Consider the following 26,872-nt stretch of genomic DNA (forward strand, 5'->3'; position numbering starts at 1 on the left):
CGGCCGGGACCGTTGGGGGCGGGGTGTGTGGCCTTATGACACACTTCCGGTGATGTCAGGGGTGTGGCATATGCTAATGAGTTATGCTAATGAGTTCCCCCTAGCTCTTTTTCTACGAAATGACCCCTGGTTGCCACCATTCTCAGGGGAAAAAAATGACTTCCCTCACGTTGGGGGCGGGGTGTGTGGCCTTATGACACACTTCCGGTGATGTCAGGGGTGTGGCATATGCTAATGAGTTATGCTAATGAGTTTCCCCTAGCTCTTTTTCTACGAAATGACCCCTGGTTGCCACCATTCTCAGGGGAAAAAAATGACTTCCCTCCAGTTATCCACAAGTTAGTCATGTCAAGACTGGATTAACATAATGTGCTCTACATAGTACTGTTGACTGTATAATAAAGATCATGATGATCAGGACTTCTTTGGAAACTTTCTGGAAACTTCCATATCTTTTATTATTATGGAGTGAAAAGCAGCTGGGGACATGACCTTGATACAAAAATGGTCCCCATGAAAAGGCTCAAATATCTCCCAGCACTGCTGCTGTCTTGATACAGTATGCAGTATACTGTAGCTGAATCTCAGTAAAAAAAAATGGGGGGGGGGGAGATTCTTCATGTGTCTCCAACATCTTGCCTGGTTTGAATGTCATTTATTACATTACATTTTAAGATACAAGAATGCATGCCCTTCTAGAAACACTAAGGGGGAAGTTCTCAGATAACCATCTTCTTGTACTTGCTGTTTGGATGATATAGTCTAAAATAAAATAGTGAACTATAATAGCATTCTACTTACCCTAAGATGTGCTCACATAAGAGTCTGCAGTAGTCACTATGAGAGCTGGTAATTAATAGGAGAACCTTCCCACCGTCCTTCAGTTTTCTTAGCCACTTTTTAACAGACTCAGGACACCTTTGTATATATTTATCTGGATTTCTTTTCACTTCTGGAAAGTATGTTCCACAGTTTTCTAAGAAACAGAAGATAACATTATGCACAAAATGGCCCATGTGTGTACCATGTATGAACCCATTTGTGTTTGTGATATGACTCTTAGAAATTGCCTCCAGGGCAGTACGGTTCCCCCAAGCTGCTTTCATAGTATAGAGAATTTTAGAAGAAAGTTTATGGGATCCTGTAGGGACAGATGCTGAAAAGGGATCTGTCAGAAAAATTCTGCTGGTTGCATGTATGTGTACGTACAAGCACTCTTACTGATGCGAAATACGTTGGAAAGTAGATGCACAGTTTGCTTTGGTAATCAGTCAATCAGAAAGCACAAGCATAACATATCTCTGTGTGACTTACAAACCAGAAATTAGATACATTATTCATTTACTTACTTCATTTATACCCCACCTTTCTCCCCAATGGGGACCAAAAGTGGCTTACAGCTAGGGTTGCCCTGTCCCTTTGTTGCATCAGTGGGGGGATTTGGGGGCATTCTGGGGGTTGGCGGGGATGTCACACAACACACTGACATCACCTGGAAGTGACTTCAGTGCATTGGCAATGATACTCTGCTTTTTGGCAAAACTCTTTGGTTGCCCATAAACATCATGGCACCATAGCTGACAATGGTACAAATGGCTTCAAACCATAGAGTTTTGCCCATAAAGCAGAGCGTTTTCCCTGACATCATTAGCATATGCCACACCCCCTGATACCACCAGAAGTGTGTCATAAGGCCACACCCCCTGACACCACCGGAAGTGTGTCAGAAGGCCACACTCCCTGACATAAGCCTTCTGGAGGGGTCCCCATTTGGAAGAAAAGCAGGGTTATCAATGTGCACAGATAGACAGAGAGACAGAGGAAGAGACAAGGGACTGTTCTTTGCAGTAAAAGCCAGAAGCCTCCTTTAAATAAAATCTAGCTCTGAGCCTCTGGCCTAAGACAACTGCAGATCTGCTTTCCCGATATCAATGTCAGTAGCAACAAATCAAACATTTGGTACCCAGATATGTAGAAGCTATGAAATAGCTGACTGATATTGCCTCTTTATTTCTGGCACCACAGTCAAAGGATAGATTTGTCTGTGTAACAGTTTAAGTAGGATCAACTTTTGTGCAGCATTTCTAGGCTAGATGTTACAACAGAAAGATTAGAAGAGCACAGCAGATCTGATAGTTCCGAATAGATTACTGGGCAGACCACAGGAGAATTTAAAATCTGGAATACCCAGGTTCAAATCCCCACTCAGGCCATAGAAGCTTGCTGGGTGACCTTGGGCCTCTTACACTCTCTCAGCCTAACCTATCTCACAGGATTTCTGTGAGAATAAAATGGGGGAAGGAGAATGATGTAAGCTACTTTGGGCCCCCATTGAGGAGAAAAGTAGGGTATAAATGAATTAAGTAAATTAATAATAAATATAACAAAAATAAGCTACTGGGGTCCCTACTGGGGAGAAGAGAACAGATGTTTATAATCAATATATACTAATTATATTCATACAAATATAAAAGAAGTAGCTTCCTTCATCCCTTTCCCTGTTGTGCTCTATAGGCGGGCTGCTTCCATAGGGATTGGACCGGAGGCCTATCCCGGGATGCTCCTTTGTGAGCAACTGGCATTAAAGCTATGGGTGAGCAATTTGGCTACTGCATAAATTAGTTTGCTCTGGAGGCATCTTTCCTGAATTAAAACAAAAATGTATGAGCCGGAGGCTAAAAAACTGTTAGCTAGCTTGCACTTAGAGGAAACACTGGACAAAACCCAGGTGCCCTCAGGAGGTCCACCAGCAGGGCCAAAACTCCAGGAGCCCTCCCACTCTAGCCCCCCAAGCACCAAGAATGCAGAGCATCACTGCGCTAGACATAAGAACATAAGAGAAGCCATGTTAGATCAGGCCAGTGGCCCATCCAGTCCAACACTCTGTGTCACACATCAGCCAAAAATACCAGGTGCCCTCAGGAGGTCCAGCAGTGGGGCCAGAACACCAGAAGCCCTCCCACTGTCCCCCCCAAGCACCAAGAATACAGAGCATCACTTGCCCCACACTGAGAGTTCCTATCTATACCTTGTGGCTAAGAGCCACTGGTGGACTAGCAGCAGCACAGAAGGCCTGCCCCTAGCACTGCATCAGCCTAGTATTGTAAGGTAAGCACAAATGGGAAATCCATATACAACATCAGCCAAAAATACCAGGTGCCCTCAGGAGATCCAGCAGTGGGGCCAGAACACCAGAAGCCCTCCCACCAAGGGCGTAGACATTCCAATTTCCCAGGGGGGGGGCTGGGGCTGGGCCAGAGGCATTACTAAGTCATTAAAAGAACTGGGACCCAACATCATAGAGAGGAGCTAGTGACATCACAGGCCATGGGGAGGGAAGGGCGGGGGGGCTGCTTGGACATCACATGCGAGAGGTGGAATTTGCCCCTACGAGTCCAAGGCCACCACCCCGGGGCTCAGGGAGGCAAGGAAACGTTTCATCCCACCGCCCCCGCGTGGGCGACACAGCTGCCGCCATGACAGCAGCCATAACTTTTTAAAGAGCCCCTCCCAGGAGCTGGGGGAGCCAGAATGGCCTCTCGCGTTTGGGAACGTTTGCCCCCCCGGGGCGTTGCAGCTGCCACCGAGAACAGCCTTGGCCAGGCAGAGATGGGGGAGAGATTTTTCCTGGGGTGCGCAGCTTTGCGCACCTCCGGGAAGGTCTGGGTTGGCCCTGGAGGCCTAGTGGAGGCTGCTGGAGCAGTCTCGGCCAGGCAGAGACAGGGAGGAAGCCGACTTACCCTCCTGCTTCTTCCTCGTTCTGGAACAGAATGAGGCTGGAAGCAGAGGGCGGCCGGAAGAAGGGGGCAGGGCTTCGCCATGTGACCGCCCCGCCCCCATGCCACTCTCCTGGAGCAACATACCGGCGCGCTCCAGCCTGATCCAAGGCCTGTTCCTTCCTGAAAAATGGGCAAAAACTATACATCAAAATGGCTAAGGTACTTCTGTACTACCCCACAAACTGAAAAATGGTTAATATGTAGTCCAAGACACCAGACACAAGGAGGATTTAGTAATATCTCTCCATTAATAGGGAAGACATAGAATAAATCTCAAAATAGCTGAAGTGCTTCTGCACAAATCCGGAAACTGAAAATTGGCACACCTGTCACCTAATACACAATAAACACTAGCAGAGCTTAAAAAATGGCACATTTCTATATCAAACTGCCCAAACCCAGGGCATGAACTTTAGCTCATATCAGAAGGTAGCACTTTAGCACACAGCAAGCAAAACCACGCATGATAGGAAATGTTAGCTTGTGAGTTTTTCACTGCCCTTTGAAAACTTGAATCAGATTTGGGCAGGGGTTCCGTGTCAGCCAGGAATATGTCTTATGCTTGCAGAAGGCAAGCGGGATTTCCTAGTGTTTCTACAAGCATTTCCCCCTCATGTTAAATATTTGTGGTCAGCTCAGTAAACGATTTAACAAATCCTAGACATTACTTTTATGTGTGGAATGTGCACAGAGCTCTTCCTCAGTTAAAAAAAAAGAATATCTAAACTTCTTAACTTCAGCTATTCTTGAGGAGGATATTTGAAACTGCAGTATATGTAAGGGCGTGGAAACAGTCTCAGCAGTTGATCCAAGGCCAGCTGCTCCAAAGCAAGGTCAGTGTATAGCCATTGATTTCAATGAGGCAAATAGCTTAAATTCACATTTTAACTGATTAATGCATCTGGCATACAGAATAATACTTGAAATATCTGGTACCTACTGCCCAACAAAGGTACTTACAGCAAATGGATGAAAAATAAAGTTCTTTAATAAGAACAAAAGAAGAACCTTGCTGGATCAGATCAGTGGTTCACCTAGTCCAGCATCCTGTCTCACACAGTGGCCAACCAGTTCCTCTGGAAGGCCAACAGGGCATACAGGCTGAGACCTTCCCCTGATGTTGCCTCCTGGCTCTGGGATTCAGAGGTTGACTGCCTCTGAACACAGAGATTCCCCTCAGTTACCATGGCTAGTAACCACTGATAAGAGCTATCCTCCATGAATCTATCTAATCCCCTTTTAAAACTGACTGTTCCTGTGCTCATCACTTCATTCTCTGGCAGATAATTTGACATTTCAATAACTCTCTGTGTAAAGCAGTATTTCCTTTTGTCTGTCCTGAATCTATTGCCCATCAGCTTCATTGGATGCCTTCAAGTTTTAGTATTTTGAGAGAGGAAATTTCCCCAACATTTATTTTCAGAGGTATTGCTTTTTAGTCAAATTGAAAATATGTATCCTATATTTTAAAATTTATTTCAGGACTGATGTATTTAGGCAGTTTTGTAGCTCCTTTAGATGCTGACATGGGAATGCCTTTCACCTTCTATTTTGCCACTTTCAAAAAGTAACACCCTGAAGCCTAGCAAATGATTTGAAGGCACACAAAATTGTTCTACTGCTAAAGCTGAGCAGGCTGATCCCTGTCAACTGCCAAAAGAGCAAACTGTCTACACTGAACAGCACTCTGAACAGTGGTATAGAGCACATTCTGTAACCATAAAGCAAAAATAGAGGAATTTCAGACAGATGATATAAACCGGAAGAGGAATGGTTCATTTCAGAAAGAACCATTTTAGAACCGGTTCCCTTCCGGAATATATTTGTAATTTCAGACACAAACGCTTCTGTCCCGTTTAGGAAACGGGGCTGAAGCGTTTTATCTGTCAACCGCTTCCAAGTAGTCTTCAGTTTCCTCTCCCGGTTCCAATGTGCTTTTTCCCGCCGTTTTTCGCCTGCGTGGGTGATCTCCAGCTTTTTTTTGGGGGGGAAACGTTCGCTTTATAGCGTTATAGTGCTGTAACGGAACAGCAGTATATCAATGCCATTGGAATGCCTGGAGTGTTTTGTTATAGTACTATAGCGCTATAAAGCAAACGTTTAAAAAAAAAGCCGGAGATCGCCTGCGCGAGCAAAAATGGCGGGGAAAAAGTGGTGCAGTCTGAAATGGCAAACCGCTTCAGATCCAGCTCTTTACTGGAAGGGGAAAGCCATGTGTGAAATGGCAGCCCTATACATGTTTACTCCACGACGGATCAAAAACGGCTCCAAAACGGGTTAAAAAGGGTAATGTGAAATTCCTCAGATTCTTGTTGTAAATCCATAAACAAGAAAGCCATGCAAGACTAACAGTAACCTATGGAATGGATCTGTCTGAGTGCTGAGTGCTGAGTCACACAAGGCTTCCTTAGTAACCTCAATGGAGGAGTTTTTGTTGCACTCAGAAGTTAAGAGATGTGACACCTACTCACACAAGCATTTATGTGCACATCAGTAAACTTGACAGGGGGCTTTGCATTTAGAAAAGACAATGAAGCCTTAAAAAAACTAGACAGCCTCAACATCACTTCCAAATTTCTAATCTCTTTTTTTCACATTTTGAGGTTCAGAGAAAATATCTTAGATTTATTTAGTGCATATTTATCCCGCACGCCAAGGACCTCTTTCCTTCATTTTATCCTCTCTACAACTCTGTGAGGGAGGTTAGGCTGAGAGAGAGTGACTGACACAAGCATCATGATGGGGGAAATGAACCTGGGACTCCCCCGGTCCTACTCCATTACTCTAACTTCATTACACATCACCACAGCTGCCCACAAGAAATCTGTCTTGTTGACACTGCATGTAACATATAGGCTGTGGTCACACTGGCGGCTTGGCACGATATGGTGATGCCTTTAACTGAACCTGTTTAAAGTGTTGCGGGGCATACCAGCCACACAGCACACCCTGCTGAGGATTACCCATGCAGACATCCCATGGTTAAGCATCCACATCACTACAACATCTTAATTTTTTCAAAATGCATGAGTGTGCATGTGCATATAGGCAATTAAAAAAAACCCCTCCCTAGCGGCAGAATGGATCTGCAGGTTCAGACTGCCAAATTTGTTCTGCATGTGCTCCCCCATGTTCAGACATCCGGCCATGCCCAATAACTGCGGGCAACCAAAAACACCACTTGTGATGTGGTGCCTTTTTAACCCGGTTCCACATCGTCCTATGACAGGATAAGTATGGATGGAGAACGTCTGACAGATGCGGCTGTCTGTTGTGCCCATTTGATTCGGAGGGGAGGAGTGGCTGTGTAGGGCCAAACAGCTCGTGTGATCACAGCCATAGTTTGGCTCCCTCTTCCAAGTACTTCCTCTTTCAAAAACAATTTAGAACTTTGTTTGAATGCTGGTGCTTTAAATCTTATTCCACTGAAGCGAACAGATTACTTCCATTTGTGACACTGGGAGTCAAGGCTGAACTCCCATGGAAATCAGATGGTTTGGAAAAGTTTCCCTTAGGTCGGAAGGCCTCACAAATGTCACATGATAATGGCTTGCTTGTATTCATTGGAGGAGGTCAATAGCAAGCATGTAAAAAGCAGCAGCCAGGAGCTTCAGGCAGGACTGGCTGCAAAAGCCGTCACCATAGCCAACAGCTCTGCCACAGGAAATGCAGAACATCTGGAGATGACTTCAAACTAGACCTTATAACAAATGTGGCAGGAACGAGTAAGCAATAGAAACTGCTTGAAGATGTCCCCAAAGTTTCCTGCACTCCAGCATCACATTGTGATTGTAGGATAGGTGGCTTGCAGCGTGTCTGTCAACTCTATACAACATCATTTGAGTCCAGTGGCACCTTTAAGACCAACAAAGTTTTATTCAAGGCATAAGCTTTCGTGTGCATGCACACTTCTTCAGATACATTGAAATAGAAGATACCAGTCCATACATATAGGTAGAGGTGAGCGGCAAATCAGCATAAAACATAATGAAGATGTTTAGCAGATGCACAGACCAAACAGGAATAACAAGCTTAGTTTACATGGTCACCATTTGTTTGGGTTCAATTCCAGGGAAAACATAGTAAATGAAATAAATATATCAAAATCGGAAATTGCTGGGCAGATGGACCCTTCTTAATTGTGGAATGTTGAGAGTAATTCACTGAGACCCTGCTATGATGCTCCATCCATTTCCTCTCTAGCATGGAGGTAACTAACAGAATCCTTTTCTTTAAGGTAGGGTGACTGGTTATGCACTTTTATGTCTCCTCTATCACCAGACCAGAGAAATGCATCCCAAGATTTTGGTCTGTGGTCATATTGCTCTTGCACAAATGCAGTGGTCAAATATTACTGTGTTGGCTGTCCCAAACTTATTTCAGCAGCACTTCACTGTGATAATATGATTAATCTAAATCTGCTGTAATTACTGGACACATCTATCCCTCTTCTGACTAACAGTGATACTGGTCTGCGGTTCTACCTCTTCTGAGTAACAGTCTAATTTAAACTATATTCAGAAACTGTAACTATCCCAGAAGTTGTGCAAACTTTAAATTATGTAACTTTAATTTTAAGTTAGGTTGTTTTGTTGTAGGTTTTAAACATTTTATTTGTTGTTATTGTGTCTAAATGCCTATGGGCTAAATAGACTTCTCTGAATAAAAGAAAGAATGGTTAAACAGGTGTCTTGACTGGAAGAATATGAGAAGCTTTAAAAGTTTAGGAAAAATTACCCTTTCAACTTAAATGGTCCTACTTAGACACAGTAGATTCAGACATTCATGATTCCATGTTTTCCTTAATTACTGCCAGCAATTTTATATGATTTTCTTTAAGAAACCTCATTCACAAATAGTGCTATTGGTCCCTAAATGTTTCCAGAGAGATGTTGTTGATGACAGAGCTGCTTCAGAGAGGTTTTGAGCTGAAAGTGAATAACAAATTTAAAAACCTGTAGATGTTTATCGTATCTCCTTCTGAGTGGACATTAAAGAGATTCTTGGAGAGTGACAAGGAACACCTTGCCATCAACCAGAAGGCTGTTTATCACGTCTGCTTTTGGTTTGTAGGCCACTGATGTTTAGTTTGTTTCCTCTGTCATGGATGAGAAAAATAAATGGAAGATAGAAGACATTCCTACTGGTTTCCTTCTGAACCAAGAACTCTCTAGATTGAAAATGGCTATAGTCAAATGCCATACAAGCAGACGGGAAGTGGGGGTGTCAGTGAACCTAGTTTGCTGCTGGACTCATGCCAGATGCCTTCTCCCTCTTCCCTTGTCCCTTCATGGCATGCCTGCATTTGCATACCACAAATAATTGAAGTGTCTAGCTAGGAATTTCCATATGAGCAGAGAGGGACGAGTCATGCACACAAGTCCAGCAACAAGCCAGGCTGGGACACGTCCTGTCAGCTTATTCCGCCATCTGAATATGCAGCTCTTACCAGCAAAGTTGGTTGCATACTGCTTTGATCACCCAGAGCCCCTTGAGCAAAGTTCATGGTTTTCAAAGTCTCCAACAGAAAGAGATTAATTCTATTTCCTAGCAAAGAGCTGAAGATCTTGGCATCCTGGCTGAAAAGGGAAACGGGATGTTAAGAAATGCATACCATGGGCTCCACTGTCTGGCTTTGAGATTATTACGTTTCTTGCCTCTTGCCATGTCTCTGGAATTTTATCTTTAAAAAAATTGAATTAAACATCTTTGTCAAGCAGTCTTCCCACAGTGTGTCTTATAGGGAGGCATTTTAAAAATTATCTATATGTTAGGTACCTTTCTATTTTGACATATAAAGGGTATCTTTCCCTAATCTAAAAGAGTATGAGAAAGTTTAAGAACACATTATTAAATCCAAGGAAAGATAATGTTATTTGTGCAAACACAGTTTCGGCCACCAGATGACTGAGGATGAACTGTATGAAAATAATCAAGTACAATTCACTAGAATATAATATGTAAAACAAGATATTGCAAAAGAAAAATATTGGTGCAAAGGGAAATTAGATGAAATCTTCATTGTCCTAAAACTTGTTGTAACCCTGAGATATATTTATTTATTTAGTTCCTTTTACATCTGCCTTCCTTTCCTAGGAGCTGAGAGCAGCAGAGAGTAGTGAGGAGGGGCAGTTGTTGAAGTCCTCCCCTCCTCATCGGGCCTCTTACTTGCCACCTGCCTCCCTCTTGCTTGCTTGCCTGTGTGCGACAGGACAGGTGATGCCACCGAGCCCTGCCCCATAGTCCACCTGCCACAGCCACATGACCAAGTGAGGGCAGAGTAAGTGGTAGTGACTGGTGGCACATGCAGTGCTCGGAAGCACCACCTTTCCCTCTGAAACCATGCCAACCCCCCCAAAAAAAAACCGACACAAAGTGAGATATAGAGTGAAACAAACTGCAAATACCAAATGTACTCTAGATGGCCAAAATAAAGTCCAAACAAATAATTATATCTGTGCTGTTTCATTCTTCTTAATCATGAATAAACAAGAGAATCTTACAGCATACAGAAAATCTAGCAAACATATAGGTAAAGATAAAGGTTTCCCTTGCTCGAAAGCCAGTCGAATCCAACCCTAGGGATGCGATGCTCATTGTCATGCCTGCCCTTGACTCAGCCCCAGCTCCAGCTCCTGACAGCCTAAGAGGGGAGGATTCAGTGCCTTTAAGAGCTGAAGAAGCATCAGGATCTGCACCTATTGTAATTACTGAGGAGGATACACAGCAATCTGAGTCAACTACAGGACGGTTTGCACCTGGGATTGAGCAGGCCATAAGCTGCTCACCACCTGCATCTCCCCCACCTGTAAGTAGGCTTAGGGATCAGAGACGTCAGGAGCTGGCTAGCCAACGAAAAGAAGCACGTTCAAGAGGGTGGAGATCCTTGAGCCCTGAGTTTTAACAGCAGCCAGGACCTCGCACAAAGGTGCTAATGAGTTAATGGGCCGGCCAGAGCACTATTTAGTAGGGCCTCTGGCCATGAGCAATTTGTGCTGGCAACCTCGTTCGTAGAACCAGAAGCTCTGCACCTTGATTCCTGTTTGACTCTGTGGCTTTTGGACTCGGCTTGTGTTTGGACTGCTCTGGCTCCTGACTTCCAGCTATGAACCTGACCACACCCTCGGCTTTGCTCCCTGTACCCTGACCTCTGGTAATGTTTGACTACGGCTTTGTCTGGTGTTTTGGGACTTGTTTAATGCTCTGCTGACTGCTTTCCCGGCTGACCTTTGGACTTGTATTGTGACACCCCCTGTCTGCCTGCCTCCCTGGCTCTACCGTGACACTCATCTCCATTTCCAAGCCAAAGAGCCAGCGCTGTCCAAAGACATTCCTGTGGTCATGTGGCCAGCATGACTAGACGCCGAGGAGCATGGAACACTGCTACCTTCCCACCGAAGTGGTACCTGTTTATCTACTTGCAATTTCTTGCTTTCGAACTGGTAGTTTGGCAGGAGCTGGGACAGGAGACGGGAGCTCACTCCGTCATGCAGCAAACATATACAAATATACAAAAGACAGGAACCTCAAGGGACACCATATGTAAATTGGGACACTGAAAATACTCATACAGTCTTTAACAGTCTTTAAGGAACGCTGTCAAGAAATCTTTTAGAAGTTGGTTCTTTGGCTTCAAGAATGTTAACCTTGGGAACCTACTGAAGTATCAGTCACCTCTTTGACAAAGCCCTGGCGAGCCTGTAAGAGGATTTGCTACAGTGACCGGTTTCTTTTGGAATACTGGACCTTCAGTAAATGTGTTACATAGCCTTAGGGCAATGTTAAAGACTGTATGAGGATTTCCAGTTTCCTTATTGACATTTGACAGTGAAACTGTTACACAGCTTTAGGGCTATGCTAAAGACTGTATGAGTGTTTCCAGTTTCCCAATTTACATTTGGTTTAGTGTCCCTTGAGGTTCATATCTCATGTATGTTTGCAAGATTTTCTGTATGCTGTAAGCTTCTCTTGTTTATGCATGATTAAGAATGACGAAACAGACAGTTTGGTCTTTATTTTGGCTATATACAGTATGTTTGTTACCATGCAAAAAACAGGCTGAGTGGCTGGGATGGGGACACACCACATTCCTTTGCACTCTGCCGTACGGCCTGCTGAATTCAGGAAGCCTGGGGTTCATTCCCAAGCATCTGTAGGAAAGTGCTGTGAGTGAGGACAAAAGGTGGGCAAGGGCACATGAAGAAGGGATTGGTGCCTCCTTACCTCCAGAGGCAAAACCAGAGGTGCTGGGGGCTTGCTGAGCCATGGGGTTTTGTAGGAGCCCAGAGGCACTTTGTATCCAGGGCCAACCAAAACCTGGAACTAGCACTTCAGTGCAGCAGACATAGTTTGTCATTTAAAACTTACAGGGGTGTTTTGAATTTATTGCTAGGCACTATCACTGCAAGCTATCAGATACAAAAAAAACTGCAGTAAGTATACTATAAATATTTACACTAAAATGTGAAATAATCTGTTCTTCTGTTCACCTTACTTGTAAAAAGATGCTACTTGAAATTCATGCTACTTAGCAAAACAGTTGGACAGTGTATTCACACAACATGGTTCTCTCTCTCCATTCTCCTAATTCAGTCACATTTACAGATAGGATATTCATCTTTTTCATGTCTGGGCTTCTGTGCCTTCTATGTATACAAAAGAAAGTCTCCTCACCAAAAAATCAATGCCCAGACCAAACCCCTGGACCTAGAAACATGACATTCAGGGAGAGCACTCCTACCATGATGTAGATGCTTGCTAAGAAGGGATTTTTAGAAATTCGACCCCTAAGGGTGTCAAAAGGGGTAAAATGTGCTCCCCCCATTGCTTCCTATGTAGCTGCCAGGCTGCTGCCTCCTTGCGCCCCCCACTCTCTGACTGGCCAGCTGCAGAGCTCAGTGTTCTGAGTAAAAAAAACACACAAAAACCAGTCACAGGAAACTGCAGAGAGCTAATGACAGTTGAGGAAATCACGAATGGCCAACCACCTGTGCAACAATGCTGCTGGCCCAGCCTCCCCAATGGCTTCAAACACTCCCCCCCCCCAACTCCTACACCTGACAGGTGGCTGTCTGTCAGGTGCAGCAGTGGGTGCAGGGTGCTTCAAGCCATCAGGTGCCCGTTTCAGCAGTAATGCCTTAGCGATTCTGCCGGCCCAGGCTCCACAATGGCTTGCAATATCCTGCCCCTCTCCTACACTGGATAGGCAGCTGCCTGTCAGGTGTAGGAGAGGGGGTGGGATGCTTACAGCCATTGTGGAGGCTTGCACAGCAGGATTGCCTTAGCACTGCTGCTGGCCCAGCCTCCCCAATGCCTTGTTCATGGGGAGACAGTAAAGGACCTTTCTAGGAGCCATTTTGATGTGTGCCTTCCTCATGACCCTGAAGAAATGTCCATCACATCACTATTCCCTCAGACCAACTCCCGCTCACACCTCTCAGGTCTTACTGCCCCCAAGAAAGCTCCTGACAAACATTGAGTCAGAACCAACGCTATAAGGAGGAGGCAACTTAGGAATGCGGCAAAGACATTTGCATATAGTACTCCTGCGGTGCACTGAACTACACAGGCCAAGTACCAGCAAGATCACCCTGAGGTGCTCAGAACAACACAAGGAACACATGTAAAGAGGCCATCACTTCCCTGGAAGGTGGCAGGAATTCACTTAACAGACGACAGCTTCTCACATGGACAGTTCTATGTGGCCTGCTCCAGAGTGCGTTTACCAAGCAGCCTGGTGATCCTAGCACCTGAGGGCAGAACCACCAATGTGGTCTACAGAAAGGTCCTTCAGTAGAGAAAAAAACAGTACATATGTCTCTCTTCATTTTTTACACTTCAATCTTCTCCATTAGAATTCCTAGAACAAATGTTATATTTCAAACTTCACATCATCAGTATTATAACTGAATTTATGGAAATTAAATACCATAGCGAAGCATGGGTACCAGGCTAGTTAATAGTATAGTTCTAGCATTCTGACCTAGATGGCCCAGGCTAGCCCAATCGTGTTAGATGTCATAGGCTAAGCAGGATCAGCCCTGGTTAGTACTTGGACAGGAGACCACAAAGGAAGTCCAGGGTCGCTATACAGAGATGGGCAATGACAAACCACCTTTGAGTGTCTCTTGCCTTGAAGAACTATGAGGTCACCATAAGTCAGCCACAACTTGACAGCACTTTCCACCACCATAGTTCTAGAGGTACAGTTGTGTTAGTCTGTTGCAGAAAATCCAAATGGAGTCTGGTGGCACCTTAAAGTCACTAAAATTTTTATTCAAGCATAAGCATACATGGACTATAGTCCATTCAGGCATCTGATGAAGGCAGCGCTATTCCACAAAAGCTTATGCCAGAATTAAATCACTTAGATTTTTAGGTTCTACAGAACTGCTTGTAGATAGATATATGGAGGATTTCAGCAGCTTAAACTTTCTTACCTGGCAGAGAATAATGGGGAAGTGTGGAACCTATTGGATTTCTACCTGTCATGAAGATGTCTAGGGCACAGGACACAACCATGAAAAATAATGACAACCTAACTTAAGGAATGGATGGCTTCAAAATCACAAGAAAACCAGCTGATTCCTTAAAATATTAATCCTTTAACTAAGCTTTGTTGTTACTGCCACCTAGCGACACTGCACTGAATTTATCCATTCTGAGACACGTTTTAGACCAGAACAAAGTTTGAGTCCAGTGGCACCTTTAAAACCAACAAAGTTTTATTCTGGGTATAAGCTTCTGTGTGTATGCATACTTCTTCAGATACACTGGAACATGTCCCCAACTATTACATACAGGTAGAGGGTGAGGAGGTTTTAAAAAGCTGAGCAAGTGAATGAGCCTGAGATGATTTAGTTGATGTTGTTAGGTCCAGTAGTAGCTGGAGTCATGTAGATATGTTTGTTGGTCAGTAGGTTTTCGATATATGGTGGTGTCTATGCGTCCATTGTGTATTTGTACAGTAGTGTCCAGATAATGTATTTTTTGCATTGATTGCTGCCACATATACCAATACAACACAATCAATAGACTTAACAACATCAACTACACCATCTCAGGCTCATTCACTTGTGCATCTTCTAACACTGTATATGCCAGTAAATGCCAACAATGCCCTTGAGTTCTCTACAAAGGGCAAACAGGTCAAACCCTAAGCCAAAGGATAAATGGAACCAAATCTAACATCAAGAATCTCAAAATTGAGAAACTTGTAGGAGCAGGGGTCATTTTGTAGAAAAAGAGGTGCAGGAGCTCATTAGCATAACTTATTTGCATATGCCACACCCCCTGGCATCACCAGAAGTGTGTCAGAAGGCAACACCCTCCGCTCAGGCTCCACCCCTAGGGACTGTCTTTCCACTCTGGGGGCTGTCATTCAAGTTCCAGAGTAGCCTATCTGGGCCCAAAGACCTTAATGGAAAAAACATTCCACATTTTCTTTGCAACTTTTTTTGTGTTGCAATGTATTTCGATGGGACCCATGCAAGTCAATTGGTATTTCTGGCTCCCAATATCTCCAGTGGACCTTCAAGCCTCTCCTATTGTTTCCAATGGGCAATCCTGCCATTCCTTTTAGTACATTCCTGAATTCAAGCCCGGTTTGCCCACACTTTGCAGCAAAAAAAAAAAACCAAACAGGAAAGAAAAAAAATGGAATTGCAACAGGGGAATCCAGGGAAGGCAACCCCCCAGCCCCTGACTGACTAAGCCCGTAAATCCCCCCATGCCCACCAGCAAAGCTGTTTTGTGATCACAAGGACACCCTCTCCTCCCAAAGACCCAACACAAACAAAGAAAACACATGGCCCTCTAGTGCTTATATATACCCCCTCCCATCATGACAAATAGAGATGGGTGTCTCTTATTGGCAAGCTGCATTCTCTATCAAGTTTGGGAGGGTCCCTATTCGTGTTTCCACAGCTGGAAAATACCACCACCACCCCCAGCATTTTTGCACAAAAGTTTCTGGGTGGGATTTCTTTTCCGAGAGGCTCTGAGCTGCACTGAAAAGCTTGGAGACTTCCAGGACAAAGACATGATTTTCAAGCCACACCTCCCAAGCTCTGAACCAGGAAAAGTTCAGCCCGGATTTTGGCTCTGATAGGGGTCTGTGCCCACCCCTAGTTAATTCCCAAACAGAACGCAGGCCATGAGGGTTTTGCTTACAGCCTAGGACTGCCTAAGTGATGCCAGCTGTGTTTCCTGATCCACGGAAGACGACCTGCAGCGCAGGGCTCTTTGCTTGATCTCTGGCTACTGCTGCAGCAGTCTCTTAATGGTCTGTTGCACCAGGTATGGCTCAGAGCAGTCCTTGGGCTGATCTCCCAACTATGCTACTGGCACTTTTCACTTCTTGTGCTGAGATCTAGAGAGTAAAGAGAGGTTCAGTAACCTGCCTTATCCATGTTCCCCAGCTACATCACACAACAGCCCAGCATGAAAGGTGATCCTCTGGGCTAGGTTTATCCAAGGGTCTTAAGCTTCAGTAAAATTACTTATAATTGTTGGCACAGATACAGAGGTTGCAGACTAAGGGACAAAGAAGAAACAGCTAAGGGTGGCCTCAGGCAATCATGCAAACAGCTATCCAAGATTAGTTTATGTGTACCCAACCAACAGAGCAGACACAGAACTCAAGCCTAAAAATTGCTTGAAGCCGTCCATGCTTGTAGCCGCCACCACCTCCTGTGGCAGTGAATTCCATGTGTTAATCACTCTTTGGGTGAAGAAATACTTCCTATTATCCATTGTAACTCGACTGCTCAGCAATTTCATTGCATGCCCACGAGTTCTTGTATTGTGAGAAAGGGAGAAAAGTACTTCTTTCTCTACCTGTTCTATCCCATGCATAAACTTGTAAACCTCTATCAGGCCACCCTCTTTGCCAATCTTTCATTTCTCAGCAGTTTTCTCCACTGCATCCACAAGTATTTTTCCCCTTGTCCTTTTCTCCCATTGCTTTCTCATCTCTTCCTAGCATGAGCTGTACCATGTTGAATCCCACAATATCCATCTACCTATCTGCCCTCACAAGGGCCATCCAGATGGCTAACAATTGAAAGCACATATAATAAAACCACATTTAAAAACCATTATAATGAATGCTCCCCAAACACACATTCAAACAATTGCAAAACAGAGTTAAAATATATACAAAACATTAAAAAACAGCAATTAAAACACTGGTAAGGAAGGAGGAATCACTGAGGGAATGCCAAACGAGACAAAATAAGTCTTCACCCACTGGCAGAAGACAGCAGCTGACAAACCTCCCTGGGGAGAGAGTTCCAGAGCTTTGGTGTTATGATAGAAAAGGTCTTCTCCTGGGTTGCTATCTGTCTAATCTCAGAGGGTGGGGTACGGTTGCCAGGTCCTTCCGTCGCTCTGGCAGGGGGATTTGGCGGGCATTCTGGGAATGGGCGGGGATGCCCCAAGCCCCACCCCCAAGAGCAACCACCTGCCCGGCCACCCCTTTCCCTCCCCTCCTACCCGATTTAAAGGGCTTCAGCTGATTGGCAGGGATCATGTGGGCCGCTGACCAGCTGGAAGGCCCTTTAAATTTAGGGAGAGGGGTGTTTGAGGGCTGGATGCTTGGCTCGCAAAAAGACCCTTTATATCCCATTTTCCTCTACCCTAAAGAGTCTCAAAGTGTCTTACAACCACCTTTCCTTCCTCTCCCTACAACAGGCACCTTGTGAGTTAGGTTGGGCTGAGAGAGTTCTGACAGAACTGACTGACCCAAAATCACCCAGCAGGCTTCATGTGGAGGAGTGGGGAATCAAACCTAGTTCTCCAGATTCGAGTCCGCCACTCTTAACCACTATACCATGCTGGCGGTCAATTACTATAGTGATAAGGCAGGTTCATAAGACAGTAGGCGATCCCTTGGGTATGCTGATTCCAAACTGTATATCGCTTTGAAGGTACCCAGAAACGAATTGGTAGTCAATATAGATGGGCCAAGACTGGAATAATATGGTTCCTATGGCCCATCCCAGTCAGTATCCTTGGCTGCAGTATTCTGTACCAGCTGAAGTTTGTGAACACTTCTCAAGGACAGCCCCATGTAAAGCACACTGCAGTAATCTAATCTAGATGTAACCAGGGCATGCACAACAGTGGCCAGATGTTTTCTGCCCAGGAAAGGCCACAGCTGGCTAACCAGCAGAAGCTGAAAAAAGGTACTCCTGGCCAGGGCTGACTTATCCATTAGGCAGAGTAGGAACAATGCCTATGGCCCACAATACATTTAGTGCCCATGAAAATGTTTACATTTCTTTAAAAACCAGAAGGAAAACCCCAAAAAATTTAGGGTTGAATTTTTTTTAAAAAAATTGTTCTCACATAATTTTTTTTTAATAATTCACAAAAGAAATAATTCACAAAAGAAATACATTTTGCCTAAACAGAAAAAAATGTCAAAGTATTTAAAGCTATATCAGAAATAAATTTTAATGTTGATATTATTATAGTGGAAGGGGCCCACAAAGGCAAAAGTGCCTAGGTCCCACAAAAGTCATAATGTGGCCCTGCTCCTAGCCACAGCTGCCACCAGTAGGTCAGACAGAAATGGCATTGCCCAAGCAACATTACAATGCGCAACCTTATCTCCTTTTTCTACACTGTTTTTACAGCTTGTCAAATGAAACCTATCTGCAATTCATTTTAATAAGGAAACAAATCATAAGATTTGGCAAAGGTGCTTCTCAAAGCACAAAAAACAGATTGCAATTAAGCTACAAATTGTTACAATCCCAAGGCAAGCCGTATTATGCATCCTTATGCATAACTACCTTTGACAGGAAGAATTCTGTGGCATATGGTCGTAATTGCTCTCTTCTCCGCATACCCTGGAGCAAACTATTTAAAAAGCAACACGTAAACATGGTCGACTAGAGGATAATTATTTGTTTGAACTAGACCTCTACATTCACCAAGTCTTTATTAGGACTAGCAGTCCATAATTCACAAAAGAAATAAATTAAAAAGAAATTTTCTCAGGGCTCATGGCAACAGGTGTGTAAAAGGAGCTTTATGCAGTTTCAGGACAGCCTCATGAGGAAAATGTCTTTGGCTATCTTTCCAGACAGGAAGAAAGTAACTGAGAGATTGGGAAGACTGAAATTGTCTCTGGTGTGAGGGTATTTATTCTGAGGTATAATACTGGTTATAGATAAGGAGCAGTACACTGGCTGACCAATAACATTTATTCTGCTTACACAAACTAAGATTCTGTCATTTCTGGAAAAAAAATTAGTGACTTGCCTAGCTGAGCTACTGGAGTAGGCTACAGAACTACACAACACAGGTGTCAACAATTGGGAACAGTGAAGGCACACTCAGCATGTCACTTCAAACACTTGTGATATGAGGCTTGACCCATTTGCTGCGGTTGAGGAAGAACAGAACTAGACATTTTGAGCAAGAAACCTAGGTAAATCAGAGGAAAGAGTATATTCTCTGGGATCTCTTCTAAACGGAAGTAAATGTTGAGTGTTTATATTTAAACTAAACCACAGTCAAAGAGATTATAAATGCTTAAATATAGCCATAGAACCCTAGTTTGAAGCATACTTTTTTGAATTATGCCATTACCAGGCCATAGCAACTAGGGCAAGGTTCAGATACTATATAAATCAGTTTAGAGGTGTGGAAAGCAAACTGCAGATTGCAAACTGAATCAGATGCATGATACAGGAATGCATATGAAAAAAGGCATGGATACAAAACCATCAGAAATGGTGCCCCCTGACCTCCCTGGGGCTGTTTTGCAGCTGCAAGTTAAGCAGTGGGGCCAGGAAGGGAGGTTCCATTCTGTAGCCCTGTCTGCAGCTTGGAATCTTGCAGCAGTGTTTCCGTTGTTTCTGTCCTGCATTCTGAGACCAAACCGGAATCAAACTAACAGCAAATTGCAATATGAGAAAGGGCCTTCTTAGTTGTAGCACTAAAATTTTGGAACTCTCTCTCCAAGGAGATTAGTCTTCTCCCTACACTGTTGTCTTTTGCCAGCAGATGAAGAGTTTTTTGTTCTGTTTGGCATACTTCTTATAATTCTTATTGGACTTCTCCCTGTTTTTTAGTGTTATGTCTGTTCATACCTTTTTATTGAATTATTGTATCCATAATTTATTTTAAATGTTTTAATATTGAAATGTTATAATGTTTGATGTTAGCCATGTTGGGGACCTCTTTGGGTGGAAATGTGGCACAGTGATGTTTTAAATAAAATAACAAATAAATAAATTGGAGGCAAAAGTTTATTCCAATTAGGGTGTTGAATTATGGGCCTGTCTAGCACATTATCTTGTCATTGCTCATAAAGGCTGGAGGTGACGGTGGTCTGGAAGTTCCAGTTAGCAGTTCAACCTAGTCTGTATTCCCACTCCATTCTTTGAGCCCCCAGTGTTTGCAGAGACATGGTTTTTTTAATGTCTCATCCAATAGGTTGTATGACTGTGATCTTTTGCAGCTGCAAAAAATGGCATGCATCCAACCACACATTTGCTCTAATGGAATGGTTTTTACATTTCTGGAAGAAAAAGTAGCAATTTATGCTGATTTCCCCATCCCACTGCTGACCTCCTATGAGGCTCTTTGTCCCAAATGCTGTTCATGAGAGGCCCTTGGTTTTTAGGAACAAAATTTGCCAGGTTCAGGGGGCCACAGCAGCAGGAGAAAACATGAAGGTCCTGCTCTACAAAATCCACAAATGGCTTTGAATTTAGTTTCACTTTCTTTGCACCATATTCTAGTGCACGTGTGTGTGTGTGTGTGTGTGTGTGTGAAACAGTCATTTTCTCCAGAGATCAGTTGAAATTCCATGAGATCTCCAGGCCCCACCTGGAGGCTGCCAATTTAAGGAAAGATATCTTTAGATGCAAACCTAAACAGCATGATAAAAAGTAGAGACATCACCCTGCCAACAAAAGTCTGCATGGTCAAATCAATGGTATTCCCAGTAGTCATGTATGGCTGCAAGAGTTGGACTATAAGGAAGGCCGAGCGCCGAAGAATTGATTCTTTTGAACTATGGTGCTGGAGAAGACTCTTAAGAGTCAATCCTAAAAGAAATCAACCCTGACTGTTCCCTGGAAGGCCAGATAATGAAATTGAAGCTCAAATACTTTGGCCACCAAATGAGAAGGGAGCACTCACTGGAGAAGACCCTGATGCTGGGAAAGATTGAAGGTCAAAGAAGACGGGGACGGCAAAGGATGAGATGGTTAGACAGTGTCATAGATGCAACAAACATGAAATTGAGTCAACTTCAGAGGATGGCGGAAGACAGGAGGGCCTGGCGAGAGCTGGTCCATGGGGTTGCGAAGAGTCGGACTCGACTGTGCGACTGAACAACAACAAATCTTTAGATGCAACACAATATTAGGTGAATGGTGTCAACTAACTGCAGCATAGTTTCTCCGCATGAAATACATTAATTCGTCAAAATTTCCATCATCCTGAAGTGCTTTTAAATTCTTATTTTATGAACCAGCAGAGGGAGCAAATTAATAAAATTTAGTCTTGTACTGAAAACATCTCCTTTTTCTAGCAAAGTATTGTTATTTTACTCCAGGACTCAGATCCTAACACAAACTGACACATATCCAGATTAGTACCTCTTCCATACAATACTGATATTCAAATGAGGATATTCAAATCCACACTGCATCCTTTACTTTTTTCACATGAACTTTTTCATCTGATTAGTGGCACACACTTCCCTTTACCTGGTTTACAGAAAACACTGTTGCTGTCTTTCCTGTGACCCCTTTGTGATGCCTTAAAAAGTTATGCTATTTTTGTGTCATTACAACCAAGACGTTTATTACATTTCCTTTAGAAGTTTTTCCTGCCTTCTTCAAACTACTACGACCCAGCTACTTCACAGTTATAGGGTTGCCAGGCTGCAGCCCCAGGAGCAATTGGTGGGAGGGGCTTTTCTGTTTTTTCTTTCATTCCTTCCTCCATCATTTTTGGGAGCTACACTGGTGTTTTCTCCAATTTTATTAATTTAACAGTGGTTTTTTTTACTCATCTTATACTGTAAGTCATCTTAAATGATGTTGTTTTTTTAGAAAGCCAAATTATAAGTTTTAAAATAAGTAATTGGGTGCAACTGCAAAAATTCAACATGATTTACAATATCCCAGCTCACAGATCTAGGAAGGAGTGTGTAGGTCAGAAAGAAGACATGTGCTCCAAATTAGGCACGGCAACTCAGAAGTAAGTGTCTCCTATTTCAATAGGGTTTACTCCTAAACAATCATTCCATGGATTTGTAGTGAGATAGAAAGAAACTGAGCTTAAATACACTGACCTTAATGATCAGAGACCATCTTTAATTCAAGTCCAAAACAGCAGTGTGTTCAAAATGATACACGAAGAATGAAAATAAAAATGATTACTTTAAAATGAGTGACACTACAATTTAATTTACGAAACGCTTGATTTCTAATATTAACAGTGAATTCCTAAGAATGCTTTGCTGGGAGTGAGTTCCATTGAACACAAATGTTGGAGGGCTCTAAGAAAGATCTGTTTAGGATTGCTGTAACTGTCAAGCTTCATACCTTGACTTCACAGACATAATGATATAGAAAATGTCCTCGAATTCAATCTTGTTATAGCGGATTAAATTAGCAATTAGAGTCTGAAATACTGAAATGCAATAAAGCCTGACTGTGGTACCCTGGGGGTGCCTTCTGCTCTGCCTAGAACCTGTTAGTTAACTGAGCTTCAAAAGGGAAAGGCCTCCCACCTTGCAGCAGAACAAGAACAACCCCATCTTTAACCACTGCAGTCCCTTCCCCAGGGACTCACACCTGAAGGATTTATAAAAGGATTCACATGAGGACTCATTCTGCTTCACCCCCGCCTTCTATAATTTTTTATTTCTAAATTTCCAAACAGAGTTCCTTTCTACTTGCAGATGAAAAAGGCAGCTTTGACTCATGAAAGCTCATGCTGGAATGCATTTTGTTAGTTATGTCACTGGACATTTTAGTTTGGGAATGAGCTGCTTTGCTCATCAGAGGCATTGTAATCTTTGGGCGTCTGAACACTGGTGTTTGAATCCTAGCCCTAATTGTGCTCTCCTTTCGCCTTTCTTTTCTAGGTCACTCCAGAGTTGCATGGACTAGGTAAGTTTCATCTGGGCTCCAACCTTGATGGAGGCTCCCTCCAAGAGGGGTTTTCCCAATGCCTGCCAACCAGGGTCCATTCCTGAGCTTGGTTCCACATGGTGCTTCCCTCCACACATGCTCTGAGCACCTTTTAGGTGTTTTCAAGAGGAAATGATGTCACTTGCTTCCTGTTCTTTGAAGTTCCAGTTCTGGTGTACCTGTGCTTACCTCTGGGTGTACCAATACTGCTGCAGCAGGCATTTCACCTCAATGACATAAAAATACATCCCAAAATGTACACAAAGCCACGAGTTAAAAATACATTGCTTCCAACAATTAGTTAAGTGGTATGAGTCAGGGAGGCTTCTTAGTGATTATCTGCATGGGGACTGGCATGCACAGTTCTCTTGCTGTTGCTGTAGCTGCTACAATAGTACAGTGGCAAAAGGGTTTCCACATGGCATGTTTCCCTCTAGTTTCCCTGCCCCAGACCCCCAGCAGTAGCCAAAAGAGCATTGTTGGGGTTTTTTAAATGGGCAACTTGCTCTATTTGGTGGTTCATAAAATAAATATCATTATATCCTTAAGTGTTATAACAATCTGTGTATCAGGTTCTCTGACTTCCCAGCTTTCTTTAATTTTTTTAAAAAGAAAGTCTTTATCCCCTTTCGTTGTGGAGATATGCTTTCCTCCTCCTATCTCAACAATGAAAAGCGCTAGAGACTTACTTTTTTGTTAAAACAATACTCAATTGCAAAAAAAACCCCAAGAGGGGCATGGAGAGGAAATTGCCTCTGCCAGAGTTCATGAAATGCACACATGCAACCATTCAATTTATCTAAAGCTGGGTTATTTACTTATTTTCATTTTTATCATGTCAACTGGCCTCTTTGAAGTGAAAGGACCAGAGGTCATTTCGGGGGGGGGGGAACGCGGGGGAACGCAGTTCCCCCGGGTGAGGTGCAGGGGGCGGGGCACATGACAAAGCCCCGCCCCCTGCTTCCGGCCACCCCGCTTCCAGCCCTCATTCAGCCAGGAGGAGGCAGGAGAAGAGGGAGGGTAAGTTGCTTCCTCCCCGCCTCTCCCCACCCCTGCCTGCCTGGGTCCAGGGAGGGCCTTGGCGGGGCTTCCTCACACTCCTTCTGGCCTTGCAGGTCCACCGCTGGGCCCCTGATGTCAGGGTGTGTGGCATATGCTAATGAGTTATGCTAATGAGTTCCCCTAGCTCTTTTTCTATGAAATGACCCCTGGAAAGGACTCATGCAGTCTGTGAAGCTACGTGGAGCCAGCATATGCTACCTATCATACCATATACTTTGCTCTAAGTTCCTCAGACAAATAATGGAGTTACAAATGTGGTAATGATCATATTGTTCTAATACACTATGCCATAATTGTTCCCTGCAGCTGATTAGCTCGGCCAAATTTGCATTAGCTTGGGATGTGCTTTGTAGTTAATTGCTGTAAGTGCTACTACTTGTTCTTGCTCAGCTTTCCCTTCTGCTCCTGATTTATTCAACAGCAACCAAGTACTAGACAAAATACAAAGAAGCTTCTTCACTGCACAGCTTAGCATAGTGCTGCAGAGAATGTGATACGTGCTAGAAAGCGCCTGATTAAAATCTTAGCTTGTAAAAGGTTTTGTGAGCAGTTGGTTTATAAAGCAGAGTAAAAATATTTTAAATAACATACAAATAAAATGTGAGAAGTGCTTTGTAAACTAAGGAAAAATGCTATGTAATTACTATTAAAGTTAACCACCGGTAAAATTTTGTGGATGGGCTGGGGTATTTGGGGGGGGGGGCAGATCTCTCTTGCTTTGCCTGCCCCTGTCTTCTCTCATCTTGCAGGTTTCAGTCCTCCCGATCCCAACTTTTACCTCCCCGCTTCTATGGCTTCTCAGTTCCTGCATCAATACTCGTTTAGGACTGGATCTAGAGGAACAGGCCATGGTCCTTGCACTTTCTGTAACTATGCCCTCAATGAACAATGCAGCAAGAAAACTGCAGCTTTAGTGCCAAAGAAAGAGACAACTTCAGCCTACCAGATACATAGGCAAGGATGTGTTATGAACTAAAAGACTTCTCAAAGCCAGCACTACTGGATGAGAAAGAAACGAAAGGAATCCCTTCCTCATCTGGTCCCTTCCTTCCATTTCTTTAGCAAACTCTTGAGTGCAACAGTTTAGGGGGCATAACTAAAGGAGGGGGAAACACTATGTTACCTATGAATGCATGCAACATTATCCTAACAGCTGCTTCTTACAGGGAAAGATAGCCTCAGTAAGGAGTAGGACGCAATAAGGGAAGGGATGTTTAACCTTTTATTTACCAGCAACTTTCCCTCTCCTTCAAGTACCCAATTCCATCTCTTTCCCCCAAGGGATTCTTGTTGTGTGTTTATCCTAGAAAAGAGGCACCCGGAATACCAACATGAATACCAACATGAAGGTGAAGCAGCAGCTTGCAAACATTTTAAGTATCTTCTCTGCCCTCACAGGGTGTCTGTTGTGGAGAGAGGAAGGGAAAGGAGTTTGTAAGCCGCTCTGAGACACCTTTGGGAATTGAAGGGCGGGGTATAAATCCAATCTCTTCTTCTTCTTCTTCTCCTGCCACTTCAAAAAGCGACCACTGGAATTTTGCTACACATGCAATCACATGCAACATGCAGTTCCAATTACAACCAGTTCCCACTACAGTACTATTAAGTCCATATCCAACGGTTAAGGGGAAGCTCTGGCTGGTTCTGCACAGCTCTCAAGATAGAGCTCCAGCCCTTTCTGCACCTAGCTCCAACAATGACCAGTTTTGCCTTTGCCCTCAACAAGCAGCTCAGAGGTCTCTCTGAATCCACAGTGACTGTGGTCTTGGAAGAGGCTCCATCATAAGTCGGCTACAGCAGATCCATCGCAGGGTAAAGGTAAAAGAATCTTTCTCCCCTTCCTTCTCCCTGAAGCTCCTTGCTGCTTCCCACTTCCATTAATGCCTTATCCTTTTTTCAGACATCTGTGATGTTGCTTTTGATGAGGTGTATCTATTCAGTGAGTAAATCAAATAGTCTAAGATCCCTAACTTGCTATTTCAGAATGGAAACACACTTTGCAACATCTCCTAGACAGTACCAGTTATCAGATCCACCCCAGTGTCCAGAGCGGAACAGTTCTTTCCAGCAATTTCACATAGTGCATAAGCCTAGTAGTTCGACAGATTCCCAGAGACCACTGAATGTTTGGCAGCATCACAGGTCTAAGGTCCTTCCTGTTTGTTTTTATTCAAAACCTATTAGAGCAAATATGTTTGTGCACAGACATAGGTGACTTATTTCAGAATTCTCTGGATGCATATCCTCCTGCCTTTTTTTTAAGGCATGTTTTAATGCTACTGATTCATCTTCCATTGTTTGAGAACTGCTATACCCGCTATGAGATAGGATCAAAGATGCCATTTACAAGTTTTTCATTTAGCATAAGAAAACAAAACAGTATCTTGATTTCTCATCCTTCAAAATGATTTTACTTCAAGTTTGCAAACAGCCCCTTCCTGGTTGTATATAACAACTTGCTCCCAGTGACCAGGCAGAGAATGTATTCAAAATATTTATATCCCCTACTTCCACAGTACAGTTTACAAAGTGGCAAACACAAATATATAAAACCTAGGAATAAGGCCCGTTGTGGAAATAAATACAACGAGATCTAGAAAGAGGCTCTGGGGGAGTGCTCTGGCTTTGGGCAAACAGTGTCAATCTGCTGTGGTGACCTCAGCAGGGTATAATGACAGAGTCCACTGTTTTCTCCAGAGGAACTGATCTCTGCTACCTGAAGAGCAGTTGTAATTTTGAGTGATCTCTAGCCCTCACCTGGAGATTGACAACAATTGTTACCCAGGATGAAATGGCTGGTTTGGAGGGTGGAGTCTATGGCATTCTACCTGTCTGAGGTCCCACCCCTCCGCAAACCCCACCCTC

The 26,872-nt window shown here is 43.6% G+C and overlaps 1 protein-coding gene across 1 annotated transcript in view; it reads right to left on the reverse strand.

The window, feature by feature from the left end:
- The window catches only part of NT5DC1 (5'-nucleotidase domain containing 1), a 164,181-nt gene that overhangs the window by 58,496 nt on the left and 78,813 nt on the right, over positions 1 to 26,872 (reverse strand). The window contains exon 7 of the mRNA XM_015409065.1: positions 802 to 976. Coding sequence (XP_015264551.1) covers positions 802 to 976 — 175 coding nt within the window. The remainder of the gene's footprint in view (positions 1 to 801; positions 977 to 26,872) is intronic.

The sequence above is a fragment of the Gekko japonicus genome, unplaced genomic scaffold (genome assembly GCF_001447785.1).
Source record: "Gekko japonicus isolate JY-2015 unplaced genomic scaffold, Gekko_japonicus_V1.1 scaffold50, whole genome shotgun sequence".
NCBI lineage: Eukaryota > Metazoa > Chordata > Lepidosauria > Squamata > Gekkonidae > Gekko > Gekko japonicus.